General features: G+C 42.7%; 1 protein-coding gene across 6 annotated transcripts in view; it reads right to left on the bottom strand.

The window, feature by feature from the left end:
- Positions 1–17,651, bottom strand: part of LOC133656367 (bromodomain and PHD finger-containing protein 3-like) — a 71,792-nt gene that overhangs the window by 38,539 nt on the left and 15,602 nt on the right. For all 6 annotated transcript variants that reach the window (XM_062057471.1, XM_062057440.1, XM_062057450.1 and 3 more), the window contains 3 exons: positions 8,767–10,319; positions 2,419–2,575; positions 2,196–2,327 (listed from right to left, as the gene is read on the bottom strand). In XM_062057471.1, the coding sequence (XP_061913455.1) occupies positions 2,196–2,327; positions 2,419–2,575; positions 8,767–10,295 (1,818 nt within the window). In that variant the 5' untranslated portion in view covers positions 10,296–10,319. The remainder of the gene's footprint in view (positions 1–2,195; positions 2,328–2,418; positions 2,576–8,766; positions 10,320–17,651) is intronic.

Genomic DNA, 17,651 nt, shown 5'->3' with positions numbered 1-17,651 from the left:
TTACACACGTAAGGGACAGCAAGGCATACTTGGTCAACAGCCATACAGGTCACACTGAGGGTGGCCGTATAAACAACTTTAACACTCTTACTAATATGCGCCACACTGTGAACCCACACCAAACAAGAATGACAAACACATTTCGGAAGAACATCCGCACCATAACACAACAGAACAAATACCCAGAATCCCATGCGTCCCTAACTCTTCCGGGCTACATTATACACCCCCGCTACCACCAAACCCAGCCCACCTCAACCGACGCATGGAGAGGGGGGCGGGGGGTTGATGTGTGGGGTGCAGGGTTGGGGGGCGGGGTTTGGTGGTAGCGGGGGTGTATAATGTAGCCCGGGAAAAGTTAGGGATGCATGGGATTCTGGGTATTTGTTCTGTTGTGTTTATGTTGTGTTACGGTGCAGATGTTCCCCCGAAATGTGTTTGTCACTCTTGTTTGGTGTGGGATCACAGTGTGGCGCATATTAGTAAGAGTGTTAAAGTTGTTTATACGGCCAACCTCATTGTGACCTGTATGGCTGTTGACCAAGTATGCCTTGCAGTCACTCATGTGTGTCTGCAGAAGCCTCATATAACATGTAACTGGGCTGGCACGCTGTATGTTCAGGTTGTAGAGGGCGCTAAAGGCAGTGCCATCACGGCACGCCCTTATTATTGTTGTTTGGGTGAAAATCAGCAGACATTCGAGAGAATAGTTGCCCTGAAATTCGGGAGGGTTGGCAAGTATGACGCTGTCAAGCGCCATTCATATAAAACTTGCGGGCGGCACTAACATTACATTTTCATATTAAGATGCGGGCCTCGTGTCTAAGACCCTGGTTTATACATAGCACAAAGCAAAAAAAAACTTTGTATGCAGTGTTATTTCATTTTAAATTTCAAAAGAGTTTTGTGGCTCCCATTGTTTTCTTTAATTTGTGAAACGGGTCAAAATGGCTCTTTGAGTGCTAAAGGTTGCCGACCCCTGAACTAGATCAACTATGGACTGGACTCTCACACTATTAACTAGATCCACTATGGACTGGACTCTCACACTATTAACTAGATCCACTATGGACTGGACTCTTACACTATTATGTTAGATCCACTATGGACTGGACTCTCACACCATTAACTAGATCCACTATGGACTGGACTCTCTCTCACACTATTATGTTAGATCCACTATGGACTGGACTCTCACACTATTATGTTAGATCCACTATGGACTGGACTCTCACACTATTATGTTAGATCCACTACGGACTGGACTCTCACACCATTAACTAGATCCACTATGGACTGGACTCTCACACTATTATGTTAGATCCACTATGGACTGGACTCTCACACTATTAACTACATCCACTATGGACTGGACTCTTACACTATTAACTAGATCCACTATGGACTGGACTCTCACACTATTAACTAGATCCACTATGGACTGGACTCACACACTATTAACTAGATCCACTATGGACTGGACTTTCACACTATTACCTAGATCCACTATGGACTGGACTCTCACACTATTAACTAGATCCACTATGGACTGGACTCTCACACTATTAACTAGATCCACTATGGACTGGACTCTCACACTACTATGTTAGATCCACTATGGACTGGACTCTCACACCATTAACTAGATCCACTATGGACTGGACTCTCACACTATTATGTTAGATCCACTATGGACTGGACTCTCACACTATTATGTTAGCTCCACTATGGACTGGACTCTCACACTATTAACTAGATCCACTATGGACTGGACTCTCACACTATTAACTAGATCCACTATGGACTGGACTCTCACACTATTAACTAGATCCACTATGGACTGGACTCTCACACTATTAACTAGATCTGAGCCGAGGATGTCGTTGTGTCTCGTGCAGCCCTTTGAGACATTAAATAAACTTTGATTGATTGATTGACTGAGGGATCACGATTCGGATGTGAATCGATTTCTTGTGCACCCCCAATCCATACATCATCAGCCCGATTTGTAAAAACTAGACTGACCTGACAAATTTGGTGGAAACACAAAGCACATACTTAAAGTTCCTGGCACTATGTTAGAGATGGAGACAAACCCAGCTCATTAGCGTTAAAGCTACAAACACATCAAGTGTTGACTAAAAGCACTTTGAAGTCAATTCCAGCATTGAAGGCAGACTTGGACAACACCTTACCTGTTCTCGTTTGAGTTTCTCCCTTTTACGGATGAGCTCCACCAGCAGTCTGGCCTTCTCCAGGTCGTGCCGAAGCTTCTGCCAATATCTCAGCGCTTCCCTAGCGGCAGACACTTTTTCATCCACCTCAGGCTGCAGAATAGAATAGATTGTCATTTCCAACAGCTCGGACTGAAGAAGACGAAGAACATGCAGCATCATTGTGAACCCCTTGGCCCCCCACCTGTTCGACATTCCGCTGGGATTGGACGTTGGAGTGCAAACGGCGGACGAGCGGCACACCGTTGCGGCACTGGCGCTTCAGTAGCCAGTAGCTATGCAGCCTGTGCATGAACTGGTTCTTCTTTTGGAAAAGCAGACCTTTGCAGACGGCATTCAACCTGCGGACAGGCCAGAGATACAAGTTGACACTGTCGAAATGGACGCTATTAGATGACGTACTGATTGGATAAAAGCGACCGGCACGCTAACAATCGCATTCGATACATATCTGATTTATGTCCACATACAAAAGAGGCCTGGGTCGCATTTGAAATATTCTGAATTGCACTCTTCACATTGACATGAAACACTCTACAAGTCACGTAAGGTCAAAAAAATCAGAACTGATCTGCAGTGCGAACAAGAACTTAGTCCGCGTATTTGTAGTTCCAGGCACTCCATCCTGTTTGCATTTGATCCATTTTTTTAAACGATTAATCACAGCAACAGATTATAATATCCCCAAAAGCAGTAAAGTTGTCACATTGTGTAAATGGTAAATAAAAGCAGGATACATGATTTGCAAATCCTTTTCAACGTATATTCAATTGAATAGACTGCAAAGACAAGATATTTCATGTTCACACTGGAAAACTGTTATTTTTTGCAAATATTAGCTAATTTGGAATTTGATGCCTGCAAAATGTTTCAAAAGAGGTGGCATAAGTGGCAAAAAAGACTGAGAAAGTTGAGGAACAGATGGGTGCCATGATTGGGTATAAAAGCAGCTTCCATGAAATGCTCAGTCATTCACAAACAAGGACGGGGCGAGGGTCACCACTTTGTCAACAAATGCCTGAGCAAATTGTTTAGGACCAACATTTCTCAACCAGCTATTGCAAGGAATTTAGGGATTTCACCATCTACGCTCTGTAATATCATCAAAAGGTTCAGAGAATCTGAAGAAATCACTGTATGTAAGCAGCAAGGCTGAAAACCAACATTGAATGACTGTGACCTTCGATCCCTCAGGCAGTACTGCATCAAAAAAAGCGACATCAGTGTGTAAAGGATATCACCACATGGGCTCAGGAACACTACCGAAAACCACTGTCAGTATCTACAGTTGGTCACTACATCTGTAAGCGCAAGTTAAAACTCTACTATGCAAAGCCAAAGCCTTGTATCAACAACACCCAGATATGCCGCCGGCTTCGCTTAACCCGAGCTCATCTAAGATGGACTGATGCAAAGTGGAAAAGTGTTCTGTGGTCTGACGAGTCTACATTTCAAATTGTTTTTGGAAACTGTGGACGTAGTGTCCTCCGGGCCAAAGAGAAAAAGAACCATTTGGATTGTAATAGGCGCTAAGTTCAAAAGCCAGCATCTGTGATGGTATTGGGGTGTATTATAACTTACACATCTGTGAAGACACCAATAATGCTGAAAGGTACATACAGGTTTTGGAGAAACATATGTTGCCATCCAAGCAATGTTATCATGGACGCTAGGGGTGTAACGGTACGTGTATTTGTATTGAACCGTTTCGGTACGGGGGTTTCGGTTCGGTTCGTAGGTGTACCGAACGAGTTTCCACATGGACATATTAAGTAGCGTGCCTCACGTTGTGTAAACAATGCACACCGAGGCACAACACACGGCATGCTAGCAGAGACGGCACTACGATAGACTGACCCTACGTCCTCTTTTCACTGAACACGTCCTCTTTTGCGAGGCTGTCCGGACGGAGTTTCTTAAATGTTTTAAATATCCGGCATTTTTAGTTAGGGTTGCGTGTATTTTCAATGTATGTTCAGGGTTAAGAAGGGGTTAAAAACAAAACAAATTGTGCGCGCAGCAGCATTCGTGAGGGAGGGGCAGAGACAGAGAGAGAGCGAGAGAGTTATGATAAACGTGCATGCGTCGCCAGGCTCTGCTTTTTATCCATAGATTTATCAGATTTAATTTTTTATTATCTATAGCAGGGGTGTCAAAAGTTTGCCCTGGAGGCCATTTGCGGCCCACAGCTAATGTTTTAAAAGGCCCACGGCACATTCTAAAAATACTATTAAAATAAACAAAAACATAACAAAAGTGACATAAAAAAGCTTAAAGGTGAAATGTAATTTAGAAAAAGTTGCAATGTTGACTGATAAAACAAAGCTGTTTTTTTTCCTTTCAAACTGTCATTGCTCAAAACATAATATTGAATCAAAATCAATGTTATTATGAATTATTGACCTATCCAAGGTTCCGATTACTTCACATCAAATATTCCACTAAGAAAAATATTTTTGGTTGAAGATTTTGCAAATTTGGTAAATAAATAACCAAAAAATTTATATTTTGTTTTCTTACTGTACCAAAAATGAACCGAACCGTGACCTCTAAACCGAGGTACGTACCGAACCGAAATTTTTGTGTACCGTTACACCCCTAACGGACGCCCCTGCTTATTCAAGCAAAACAATGCCAGGCCACGTGTTACAACAGCATGGCTTCATAGTAAAAGAGTGCGGGTACTAGACTGGCCAGCCTGTAGTCCAGACCGGTCTCCCATTGAAAATTAAAAATTGGTATCCTCAGTTCCCAAACGTTTACTGAGTGTTGTTAAAAGAAAAGGCCATGTAACACAGTGGTAAAAATGCCCCTGTGCCAACTTTTTTGCAATGTGTTGCTGCCATTAAATTCTAAGTTCATGATTATTTGCAAAAAAAAAATTAAGTTTCTCAGTTTGAACATTAAATATCTTGTCTTTGCAGTCTATTCAATTGAATATAAGTTGAAAAGGATTTGCAAATCTTTGTATTCTGTTTTTATTTACAAATTACACAACATGCCAACTTCACTGGTTTTGGGTTTCGTAGATCACAGCTGTTTTTTAATAATCAAATAGTTGTGTCAGTTACTATGGTGGCTACTTTTCTCTTAATCAAGAGAGTTGTTTATTCCGGAACAATGCACATAAAGAACAATCGGATTTACAGATTTCAAATGAGCCAGATTATAGCATATTTGCCCATTTACGTCTGTAGTCCCAAGACATGAAAACAAAAACACAAAAGGACAATAAAACATTACATTGTCAAAAATACAGACACAAACAATAAAAACAAAACAGTAAAAGTGACGGCATGACTGGGAATTTTTAACAAACTATTTGAGATGCTTTTTAAAAGTGTAAAAAGTAGGACATTCTCCAATATTACTGGGTAGTCTGTTCCAGAAATGACTGACAAACAGAAGTATTTGTCCAAAGGTTGTTTTTCAGCTCTGTCAGTCCTCAGTTTAATATACGTGAAGGGTGGCGGTGGAGCGTGTCCATGAAGAACTTTATAAAGTAAACAGCTTTTTTAAAATTGAAGAACATTAGCATGTTATATTTTACCAAAACGTTACACTGATGGAATGACAGACTTTTGAACAAGGATTTTTATAGACTTTTGTCATTAGCATTTCTATGGGTTTTTCCAGTGAGCTACCAGGTTGTGATGCAGTAATCTATGCGGGAAAATATTGTTGTGTGAATGTCCAAGTATTCACACAAATAAGATTCTACACCAAAAAAAAAACATGTATTATTATTATTTATTTTTATTATATGTGTGAATGTCCAAGCATTCACACAAATAAGATTCTACATCAAAAAACGTATATTTATTATTATTAATATTATCATTATTATTATTATATGTGTGAATGTCCAAGCATTCACACAAATAAGATTCTACACCAAAAAACATATTATTATTAATATTAATATTATTATATGTCTGAATGTCCAAGCATTCACACAAATAAGAGTCTACACCAAAAAACATGTTTATTATAATTTATATTATTATTATTATTATATGTGTGAATGTCCAAGCATTCACACAAATAAGATTCTACACCAAAAAAACATTTATTTATTATTATTATTATTATTATCATTATATGTGTGAATGTTCAAACATTCACACACATAAGATTCTACACCAAAAAAACATCTATTTATTATTATTCTGCAGTAAAACTTTGGCGCACTTCACAGCCCCACAGTTTTCATCCGTTCGGACCTGTTCAAGTAACAAAACGTTCGGCTCCATCAGGAATGGTGAGCTTCCCAAAATAAAAATAAAATAAAAAATCTCAGATTACCCATTTTTTTTGGTCAATTTGTCCATTGAATACGAATGGGCCACTTTTCGAACTTGCACAATTCCCACATTTCTCAACCGATTCAACCGTTCCACACACTATACTCAACTTGGACAATCAAACTACCATTTTTCAAGTTAAAAAAAATTCATCAAATTTTCCAAAGCCCTATTTTTACATCTTCCCGGAAAGTTTTCACACTCCACATTTGTCAACCGTTTTAGACCATTCCACCTTCAAAACATTCTTCTTAATTGCAACAACAACCATTTTTCTTTTAGTACAAATTCACGGTTTTCCCAAAATGTCAAAATACCCATTTAAATTCAAACTGTTACTACGTCAATCCTATTTCAACTGTTTTGAAAAAGTCCAAAACCAACATTCATATCATCTACGATAATTGTTGTTCATCCATCCATTTTATACCGCTTGTCCCTTTCGGGGTCTCAGCTGCACACAGGCGGAAGGCGGGGTACACCCTGGACAAGTCGCCACCTCATCACAGAGCCAACAGATAGACAGACAACATTCACACTCACATACTAGGGCCAATTTAGTGTTGCCAATCAACCTATCCCCAAGTGCATGTCTTTGGAAGTGTGAGAAAGCCGGAGTACCCGGAGGGCACCCACGCAGTCACGGGGAGAACATGCAAACTCCACACAGAAAGATCCCGAGCCCAGGATTGAACTCAGGACCTTCGTACTGTGAGGCACATGCACTAACCCCTGTTTCACCGTGCTGCCCGGACAATTGTTGTATTACCTATATTTTCAAAAATTCCAGTTTTTCACGAAATCCCCAAAGTCCTAGGAAATTCCCACTCAAATGAATGGACATACTCATAGTTCTACAATGCCCTAAATTCTCAAAATGTTGCCAATTTACTCAATTCCGACCTTTCAACCATCAACCCACACTGCTCTTCACATATGTCCAATGCAAAACATTTTGTCCTTTTCCCAAAATTCCCGGTAATTTCCTCCACATTGACAGTGAAGAGGAATCATACAATGGACTGCATATCCCACATTTCTCACCCGATTTGAACCTTTCCCACATCCACACACTCCACTCTGTTCCACTCGCGTGTATCAGCGACTGCCGCAAGTATGGCAATCACACTACTGGAACTGAACATTCTAGTTGAGTGTAAAAACATCTTAGCAGCCTTGATTGTCAGTGAAGGTCTGATTTGTTTAAAATGATGCAGACTGAACTTGATTCTTTTTGCTGTGAGTTTGATTAGTGTTTTTTTTTAAAGAAAGTGTGGCCGTGAGGTACTTGAACTCCTCTACAATATCAAGCTCAACATCCCACAAGAACACACTGAACCACTTGAGTTTTTTGGGGTTTTTTTGTGAACACTTAAATGAAGGATACTTAAATCTTAACTTGATCCACATTGATCGTTTTTTGTATGCACATTTTACACAAAGAGCCTCATACCGCCATACAAATATAACTTGTGTGCCTCATTCAGTTAACATCTTTTATGTGCATTTTTAACATCAAAACATTCCAAAAAAGGTAATTCTTCTACAGATTTTTGCCATTTCCAGTTGTTGCTCTGGAACCAGTTGGTCCTAGATATTTCATCTTTCAAACTTTACCCAGACAGATTAGACATATGGAGGATGCTACATTTGGAAGCGTTTAGGTGACCAAGATGATCCTTTTCCATTGACAACTTTAGCATGGGTCCCAAATTCAAACACAACTAGTTAGCATGTGATTTTTTTTTTTTAAATAATAGATTTTACAATTAAAAAAATAACTAGTAATTCTGTAATATTACCAGAATATGTACAATGGTTTTACACCAAATTACTGTAAATTAAAAAACTGTTTTTACATTAAAATTCTGGTGACTGAGCTGCTACTTTTTTACTGTAAAATCTACGTTCCCCTTTTTCACAGTGACTTTTTTCAGTGCTATAAATTGAAAAACAGTACCGCTGTTATTTTTACGGCAAAATTCTGGCGACTTTTTACCGTAAAATCTACGTTCCCTTTTTTTTTTTTTTTACAGTGCATTACTGTAAATGACAAAAACGGTATCACACTAGAGAAATTACATTTGGCAGCCATCCTTTGGTGTGCCAAGTAAAATGACACGACCGGCCAAATGAGGCCCACGGGCCCCACTTTGGGCATCCCTGGTGTAGATGAAGTCAGGAATGTTTGCATGGTGTTCTTACAATAAAATGGAAGCAGTTGGTACCTGTTTGCGGGTATTTCAGGAACCATCACTTGCGGAGAGGCGGCGTTTGAGGACGTGGACTCCGCCTCCTTCCCTTTCTTTTTGTCCGCCTTGCTGTCGCCCTCAGACTTCCTGCCTTTCTTGGGCGTAGCAGGACCGTCCGTGTAGGCGCTGCGTCCTCGACCGGCCCTCCCTCGGCTGCCCACCACGCGCCCTTCGTTCTCCTCGTCGGAGGCGGCGTCCTGGCCGGCGGGCGAGTGAGTCTCGCAGAACGCAGTCTTCTTCACGGAGAAGGTGGTCCCGTTGACGCCGGTCTCTCGCACCGGGTCGATCTTCATGAAGAGGCCGGCGCGCTGGGCACAGGTGACGTGGAAGGCGGTGTAGCAGTTGGCCTTGTGGCACTGGATGGACGCCCCGCGGCCCTTCTGCTTGCATAGGTAGCAGGTGAGTTTCCACCGCGCCGGGGGAATGTTGTTGACGCCTTCCACCGGTTCCAGGAAGACGGTGTTGGCGAAGCAGACTTCAGGGATCCAGATGGCGCAGACCACGTGCGCCCAGCGGCTGTCGCTGGTTTGCTTGAAGGCGCCGCCTCTGTTGGGGCACAGGACGCAGTCCACGGGTTTCTGCGGGGACTGAAGGCAGCAGCGGCACAGCCACTGTCCCTCGGGGATGTAGGGCACGCCGTAGCACTCCTGGTGCACGGCCAGGTTGCAGGCATCGCAGAAGAGGATGACGTTGCTGTTCAGGCACTCGTCGTCTAGGCACACGCAGCAGAAGGCGTCGTCGTCGATGGCATTCTGAGAAGGCACGCGGGTGCGCGCTTCCCTGTACGCCTCGTCCTCCAGGCGGTCCACCAGCAGCTCGAAGGTGTCCGGCGAGAGTGCGGAGCAACCCTCCGCCGTCCGTCCGGCGTTGACCATCTCCAGCCAGGCGGCGTCCTCTTCGTCCATGTCGTACTCCGCCACGGCTTCCTGCTCCTCTGGGGAGCGTTCAATGTAGCGATAGTACCCAGTGGGCAGAGGGGGCGCCTCCACGGGGGTGAACGTCTCCACCACACGAAAAGAAGGCTCAGGGAGCGCCGCCGAGTGATTGTGCATCGCCTTCGGCTTTTCCGGCGTTGGCGCTCCAGCGCAGTGGTTCTTTGAGGGTGGCGGCGACTTAAAAGGCGTTTTACATTTGGAGTCTTTCCGGCGGCCACGCGGCATGACGGCTTTGCTGACAGCCAGCAGGGCGCTGACGGGAGGGGACGGCTGTTCGCTGTTCTCCTTATTGCTGTTACACTCGCTGATGTCCTGCGCCGTCATCTCGTCCTCGGCAACGACCACCAGAGGCTCCAAAACGGAGATGCGGTGAAGGCGGCCGTCCAGCTCTACCTCCACCACCTTCTGGGCCTGGGCGTAGCTCAGCGTCTCTCTGCTCGGGGATGCTTTGAGGCCGTAGGGAGATGGTGATCGCTGGCGGGCACCACCGCCGGCTGGTGTCTCCACCGACTCCCTAGCATCCTCACCGCTTCCTGCGGCCAAATGGCCTTTTCGGCGTGGCTTCCTCATAGGCCGGCGATCACACGGTGCCTCCTGGTCATTGGCAACAAACCACAATGAACGCCATTATTACACAACATGACACAAAGGCCTATTGTTAGCACACAATAAGTTCAAAAAAGGTTGGAAATGTTGATAGGAATAAGACGCAGCACAACCAAGTCATAACACCACAAATCTATGTCAAAATTACAAAATATTTTGTACTAAGGCTAGGCCGACAAACGATATCAATATATATCACCATAGACACGTAATGATATCAATGGAAAATGCGTTCAATAAAAAGGTAATTTTATATGTATATATATATATATATATATATATATATATATATATATATATATATATATATATATATATATATATATATATATATATATATATATATATATATATATATATATATATATATATATATATATATATTACACAAAAAATTTGGTTCGGTACGTACCTCGGTTTAGAGGTCACGATTCGGTTCATTTTCGGTACAGTAAGAAAACAACAAAATATAAATGTTTTGGTTATTTATTGGCAGCACGGTGGCAGAGGGGTTAGTGCGTCTGCCTCACAATACGAAGGTATTGAGTAGTCGTGAGTTAAATCCCGGGCTCGGGATCTTTCGGTGTGGAGTTTGCATGTCCTCCCCGTGACTGCGTGGGTTCCCTCCGGGTACTCCGGCTTCCTCGCCACCTCCAAAGACATGCACCTGGGGATAGGTTGATTGGCAACACTAAATTGGCCCTAGTGTGTGAATGTGAGTGTGAATGTTGTCTGTCTATCTGTGTTGGCCCTGCGATGAGGTGGCGACTTGTCCAGGGTGTACCCCGCCTTCCGCCCGATTGTAGCTGAGATAGGCTCCAACGCCCCCCACGACCCAGAAAATGGATGGTTATTTATTTACCAAATTTGCAAAATCTTCCACCAAAAATATTTTTCTTAGTAGAATATTTGATGTGAAGTAATTGGAACCTTGGATAGGTCAATAATTCATAATAACATTGATTTTGATTCAATATTATGTTTTGAGCAATGACAGTTTGAAAGAAAAAAAAACAGCTTTGTATTATTAGTCAACATTGCAACTTTTTCTAAATTACATTTCACCTTTAAGCTTTTTTATTTCACTTTTGTTATGTTTTTGTTTATTTTAATATAATTTTTAGAATGTGCCGTGGGCCTTTAAAACATTAGCTGTTGGACGCAAATGGCCTCCGGGGCACACTTTTGACACCCCTGCTATAGATAATAAAAAATTAAATCTGATAAATCTATAGATAAAAAGCCGAGCCTTGCGACGCATGCATGTTTATCATAACTCTCTCGCTCTCTCTGTCTCTGCCCCTCCCTCACGATTGCTGCTGCGCGCACAATTTGTTTTGTTTTTAACCCCTTCTTAACCCTGAACCTACATTGAAAATACACGCAACCCTAACTCAAAATGCCGGACATTTGAGGCATTTAAGAAACTCCGTCCGGACAGCCCCGCAAAAGAGGACATGTCCGGTGAAAAAAGGACGTATGGTCAGTCTATCGTAGTGTGTTGTGCCTCGGTGTGCATTGTTTACACAACGTGCAGCACGCTACTTAATATGTTCATGTGGAAACTCGTTCGGTACACCTACGAACCGAACCAAAACCCCCGTACCGAAACGGTTCAATACAAATACACGTACCGTTACACCCCTAATATATATATATATATATACACACAGTATATACAAACCCCGTTTCCATATGAGTTGGGAAATTGTGGTAGATGTAAATATAAACGGAATACAATGATTTGCAAATCATTTTCAACCCATATTCAGTTGAATGAATATGCTACAAAGACAACATATTTGATGTTCAAACTGATAAACATTTTTTTTTTTTTTGCAAATAATCATTAACTTTAGAATTTGATGCCAGCAACACGTGACAAAGAAGTTGGGAAAGGTGGCAATAAATACTGATAAAGTTGAGGAATGCTCATCAAACACTTATTTGGAACATCCCACAGGTGAACAGGCAAATTGGGAACAGGTGGGTGCCATGATTGGGTATAAAAGTAGATTCCATGAAATGCTCCTAACCTAACCTAACCTATCCCATAACCCCAAAGGGTCGTTGGGGCACCACAGACGATCTGTTGACCAGCTCTCTCCATCCCTCTCTGTCCTCAGCAGCTCTCATTGCCTCGGTGAGTTTCAGGTGAGTCCATTCTCCGATGTTATCTTCCCATCTTTTCTTTTGTCTCCCTCGTCTCCTGCCACCTTGTACGGTGCCTTGCAGGATTGTTTTTGCAAGGCCTGAGGATCTGGTGATGTGTCCGTACCACCTCAGTTTCCGCTTTATGACCGTGGTGAGCAGGTCATCATGTGGGCCGATGGCTTGGCTGATCTTTTGCCGGACTTCTTCGTTTGTGACATGTTGGGTGTAGGAGATACCCATGAGTCTTCTGTAGCATCTCATCTCCATGTTCTGAATTCTTTTCTGCAGCTCTGCTGTAAGGGTCCATGTTTCACAGGCGTAAAGGAAGATCGACATTACAAGTGAGCGCTGTAATCTCACCTTTGATGCCAGACTGATGTTTGTGTCTTTCCATATGGGTTTGAGTTTTGCCAGGGCAGCAGTTGTTTGAGCACTCCTGGCAAGGACTTCCCGTTTGGATCCTTCATCGGACACGATTGCACCGAGGTACTTGAAGCTTGACACCGTGTCCAGTGCCTGTCCATTGACTTTGATGTCTGAGCGGATGCCATTTTTGTTGTTGGTCATCATTTTGGTCTTTTCAGCATGGATTTCCATTCCGTAGGCTCGGGAGGTGGTATCAAGCCTTTCAACTAGACTGGCAAGTTCTCTTTCTTCTCCAGCTAGCCCATCAATATCATCTGCAAAACGGAGGTTGGTGATTGGTCTGCCTCCAATGCTGACAGTTCCTTCATGATCTGCTAGGGCATCCGTCATGATACGCTCCAGAAAGATGTTGAAGAGAATGGGAGAGGGAAGGCATCCTTGGCGCACTCCAATTGTTGTCCTGAACCAGTCTCCGATAGCGCCGTTGTAGAGAACTGCGCTGGTAGCTTTATTGTACAGATGTTGAATGACTCTGACAAGGTTAGGACTGGTGTTGTATTTCCTCATGGTTGCCCACAGTGCAGCATGCCATACCCGGAAGGCTTTCTTAAAGTCTACAAACACATGGTAAAGGTGTTGTTGATGCTGCAGATGTCTCTCACAAATGATTCTCAAGTTGAAAATCTGTTCTGTGGTGCTCCGCCCTGCTCTAAATCCAGCCTGTTCTTCAGCTATGATCAGTTCAGCTTGGGGTTTTAACCTATTTAGTATTATTTTCAGTAGGACTTTGCTGGGATGGCTAATAAGACTGATGGTGCGGTAGTTTTGGCACAGTTGGAGATTGCCTTTTTTCGGAAGTGTGATGATAAGTGACTGGGTCCATGATGTAGGCCACTCACCACTCTGCCAGATTTTGTTGCACAGGATGGTGAGGGTGTCGATCATGGCTTCTCCCCCTGCTTGTACGAGCTCAGCTGGGATGGGCTGCTTTTCCTTTTTTCAGTGCTCGGATTGCTGCCTCAACTTCTTCACGGAGGATGGGGAGTGTGTCTTCATCCTCTGTGGGTTGAGGACATGTCAGGATTGTTGGATCTCCGCGTGCCGTGTGGTTGTAGAGCTCAGAGCAGTATTCTGTCCACCTGTCTAGGATCTTCTGTTCTTCCGCTAGGCAATCACCGGTCTTGCTCTGGATTGCAGAGACTCTGGTTTGTTTTGCTCTTGTTAGCTCCTTAACAGTTTGATATGCCTTCTTGGTGTTGTTGTTGGCATTCAGGCTGTTCTCTATTTCTTGGCACTTTCCCTCAATCCAATTCTGTTTTGCTGACTGCATGCCTTTCTTGATGCTCTTATTGATTACTCTATAAGCATCAGATCCTTCAGGTGAGTTCTTACTCTTCTTAAGGGCTCTCCGCTTGTCACACAAGTCTAGCAGTTCATTAGTGACCCAAGGTTTCTTCTTTGGGTGGAGTTTGCCAAGGATCTCAGTGGCTGTTTCGGTTATGACTTTGTTCAACGTGATGGTCATGCTATTGACATCAATTTCTTTTGCACCTAGATTGATCAGTGGTGCAAACCCCCCTCCTATCCTTGTCTTGAAGACTTCTGCCACCTCAGGGTCTCGCAGTTTGTCCAGATCGAACTTCATTCTAGTGCACTTAGAGCTTTTGATCTTCTTCAAGCGAAGGTGAAAGGACATCAGGACGAGGTCATGGTCACTCCCAATGTCTGCTTTTGGAAAGCTGCGCGTCCTGCCAGTATTGACGCTTGAGCGAAAGCGCTTCTTGACCAAGATGTAATCGATCTGGTTGTGGTACACTCCACCGCGACTGTGCCAGGTCCATCGTCTGGAGGCCTTATGGGGGCCAAGTGTGTTCGCCAGCAACAGATTGTTGTACCTGGCAAACTCCAAGAGCCTTAGGCCTCTATCGTTGGTCTCGCTGTTGCTGTATGGACCACATGTGTCTTTCCAGTTGTTATAAGCATCCTCTCCAACCTTCGCATTCCAGTCTCCTTGTACAATAAGGATGTCCTTCTTTGGAGTTTTATCTAGGACTGCTTGTACTTCATCGTAAAAATCCTCCACCTCACTGTCGTCATACGTGGATGTTGGGGCATAGGCCTGAATGATGGTGATGTTAAATGGATTTGCTCTCAATCGAATGGTAATGAGTCTGCTTGAGACTGGCCGGCAGCCCATGACAGTGTCCTTAATGTCTTTGCGAACAAGGAAACCAACACCATACTGGTGTTTGTCTTCCTTGCCACTGAAATAGAGCTTGTGGCCTACGTCAGTTGATGTTTCACCGAATCCTTTCCAGCGTAGCTCGCTGATGCCTAAGATATTCCAGTGGTATTGATCCATTTCGTGGGCTAGCTCTTCTAGTTTCCCATCAGCAGTTAGTGTCCTTACATTCCAGGTTCCCACAACTAAATTGTCTCTAGTGCGGAATCTGCAGAGTTTTCCAGTAGTAAATTTTCCACCTCCGTCCTGGTGGACAACGGTAGGCGCGGTCCTTGTTGACCCGGGCGACGACCGAGCCGGTATGGGTAAAGCAGTAGTCGTCATCATGTGGTGTGTCTTGGGCAATATAAACCTGGCGGCGCCCATCCCTCTCCAGGTTGGATGCAGTTTAATGTCGTACCCAGGACAATACAGTTTAATGTCGTACCCAGGACATGCTCAGTCATTCACAAACAAGGATGGGGCGAGGGTCACCACTTTGTCAACAAATGCGTGAGCAAATTGTTGAACAGTTTAAGAAAAACCTTTCTCAACCAGCTATTGCAAGGAATTTAGGGATTTCACCATCTACGCTCCGAAATATCATCAAAGGGTTCAGAGAATCTGGAGAAATCACTGCACGTAAGCAGCTAAGCCCGTGACCTTCGATCCCTCAGGCTGTACTGCATCAACAAGCGACATCAGTGTGTAAAGGATATCACAACATGGGCTCAGGAACACTTCAGAAACCCACTGTCAGTAACTACAGTTGGTCGCTACATCTGTAAGTGCAAGTTAAAACTCTCCTATGCAAGGCGAAAACCGTTTATCAACAACACCCAGAAACGCCGTCGGCTTCGCTGGGCCTGAGCTCATCTAAGATGGACTGATACAAAGTGGAAAAGTGTTCTGTGGTCTGACGAGTCCACATTTCAAATTGTTTTTGGAAACTGTGGACGTCGTGTCCTCCGGACCAAAGAGGGAAAGAACCATCCGGATTGTTATAGGCGCAAAGTTGAAAAGCCAGCATCTGTGATGGTATGGGGGTGTATTAGTGCCCAAGACATGGGTAACTTACACATCTGTGAAGGCGCCATTAATGCTGAAAGGTACATACAGGTTTTGGAGCAACATATGTTGCCATCCAAGCAACGTTACCATAGACGCCCCTGCTTATTTCAGCAAGACAATGCCAAGCCACGTGTTACATCAACGTGGCTTCATAGTAAAAGTGTGCGGGTACTAGACTGGCCTGTCTGTAGTCCAGACCTGTCTCCCATTGAAAATGTGTGGCGCATTATGAAGCCTAAAATAGCACAACGGAGACACCCGGACTGTTGAACAACTTAAGCTGTACATCAAGCAAAAATGGGAAAGAATTCCACCTGAGAAGCTTAAAAAATGTGTCTCCTCAGTTCCCAAACGTTTACTGAGTGTTGTTAAAAGGAAAGGCCATGTAACACAGTGGTGAACATGCCCTTTCCCAACTACTTTGGCACGTGTTGCAGCCATGAAATTCTAAGTTAATTATTATTTGCAAAAAAAAAATTAAGTTTATGAGTTTGAACATCAAATATCTTGTCTTTGTAGTGCATTCAATTGAATATGGTTTGAAAAGGATTTGCAAATCATTGTATTCCGTTTATATTTACATCTAACACAATTTCCCAACTCATATGGAAACGGGGTTTGTAGTAACATCACTATGAGCCCGTTGACCTTCTAGAAACAAACTGCAGCTCAGCTCGCTCGCAGTCCTGGCTTGAGGTGAAGGCTAATTAGCTTTTAGCGTAACGTTAGCTCATTTTGCGGTGTGTATGTGTGTGTTAGCTCATTGTGTGTGTGTGATAAAAATCTACTACAGGCTTCCCAAATGCTGTAATAAATTAAGCATGATGAGTTGACTTGAAACTGTTTAATGTTGCACTTTTTATATGTAGAAGAAAAGTTTTGTCATTTTATTTAATCTGAGCAACAACTTGAGGAAGTTTAATGTTGATTAACGTGGGCAGAATTATTATAGTGTTCCCAATGTTAAAAGGATAAAGCCATTGTTTACAAATTTGGTAAATAAATAACCAAATAATTTATATTTTATTGTTTTCTTACTGTACCGAAAATGAACCGAACCGTGACCTCTAAACCGAGGTACGTACCGAACCGGAATTTTTGTGTACCGTTACACCCCTAATGTGTGTGTGTGTATATATATATATATTTCCATACATATATGTATATACACTGTATATACACACACACACATATATATATATATATATATATATATATATATATATATATATATATATATATATATATATATATATATATATATATATATATATATATATATATATATATATATATATATATATATATATATCCATCCATTTTCTACCGCTTGTCCCTTTTGGGGTCGCTGGAGCCTATCTCAGCTACAATCGGGCAATATATATATATATATATATATATATATATATATATATATATATATATATTGCCCGATTGTAGCTGAGATAGGCTATCTCAGCTACAATCGGGCAATATATATATATATATATATATATATATATATATAT

The sequence above is a fragment of the Entelurus aequoreus genome, linkage group LG01 (genome assembly GCF_033978785.1).
Source record: "Entelurus aequoreus isolate RoL-2023_Sb linkage group LG01, RoL_Eaeq_v1.1, whole genome shotgun sequence".
NCBI lineage: Eukaryota > Metazoa > Chordata > Actinopteri > Syngnathiformes > Syngnathidae > Entelurus > Entelurus aequoreus.
The sequence above is the reverse complement of the archived record's forward strand: the minus strand, read 5'-3'. Positions and strand labels throughout refer to the sequence as shown.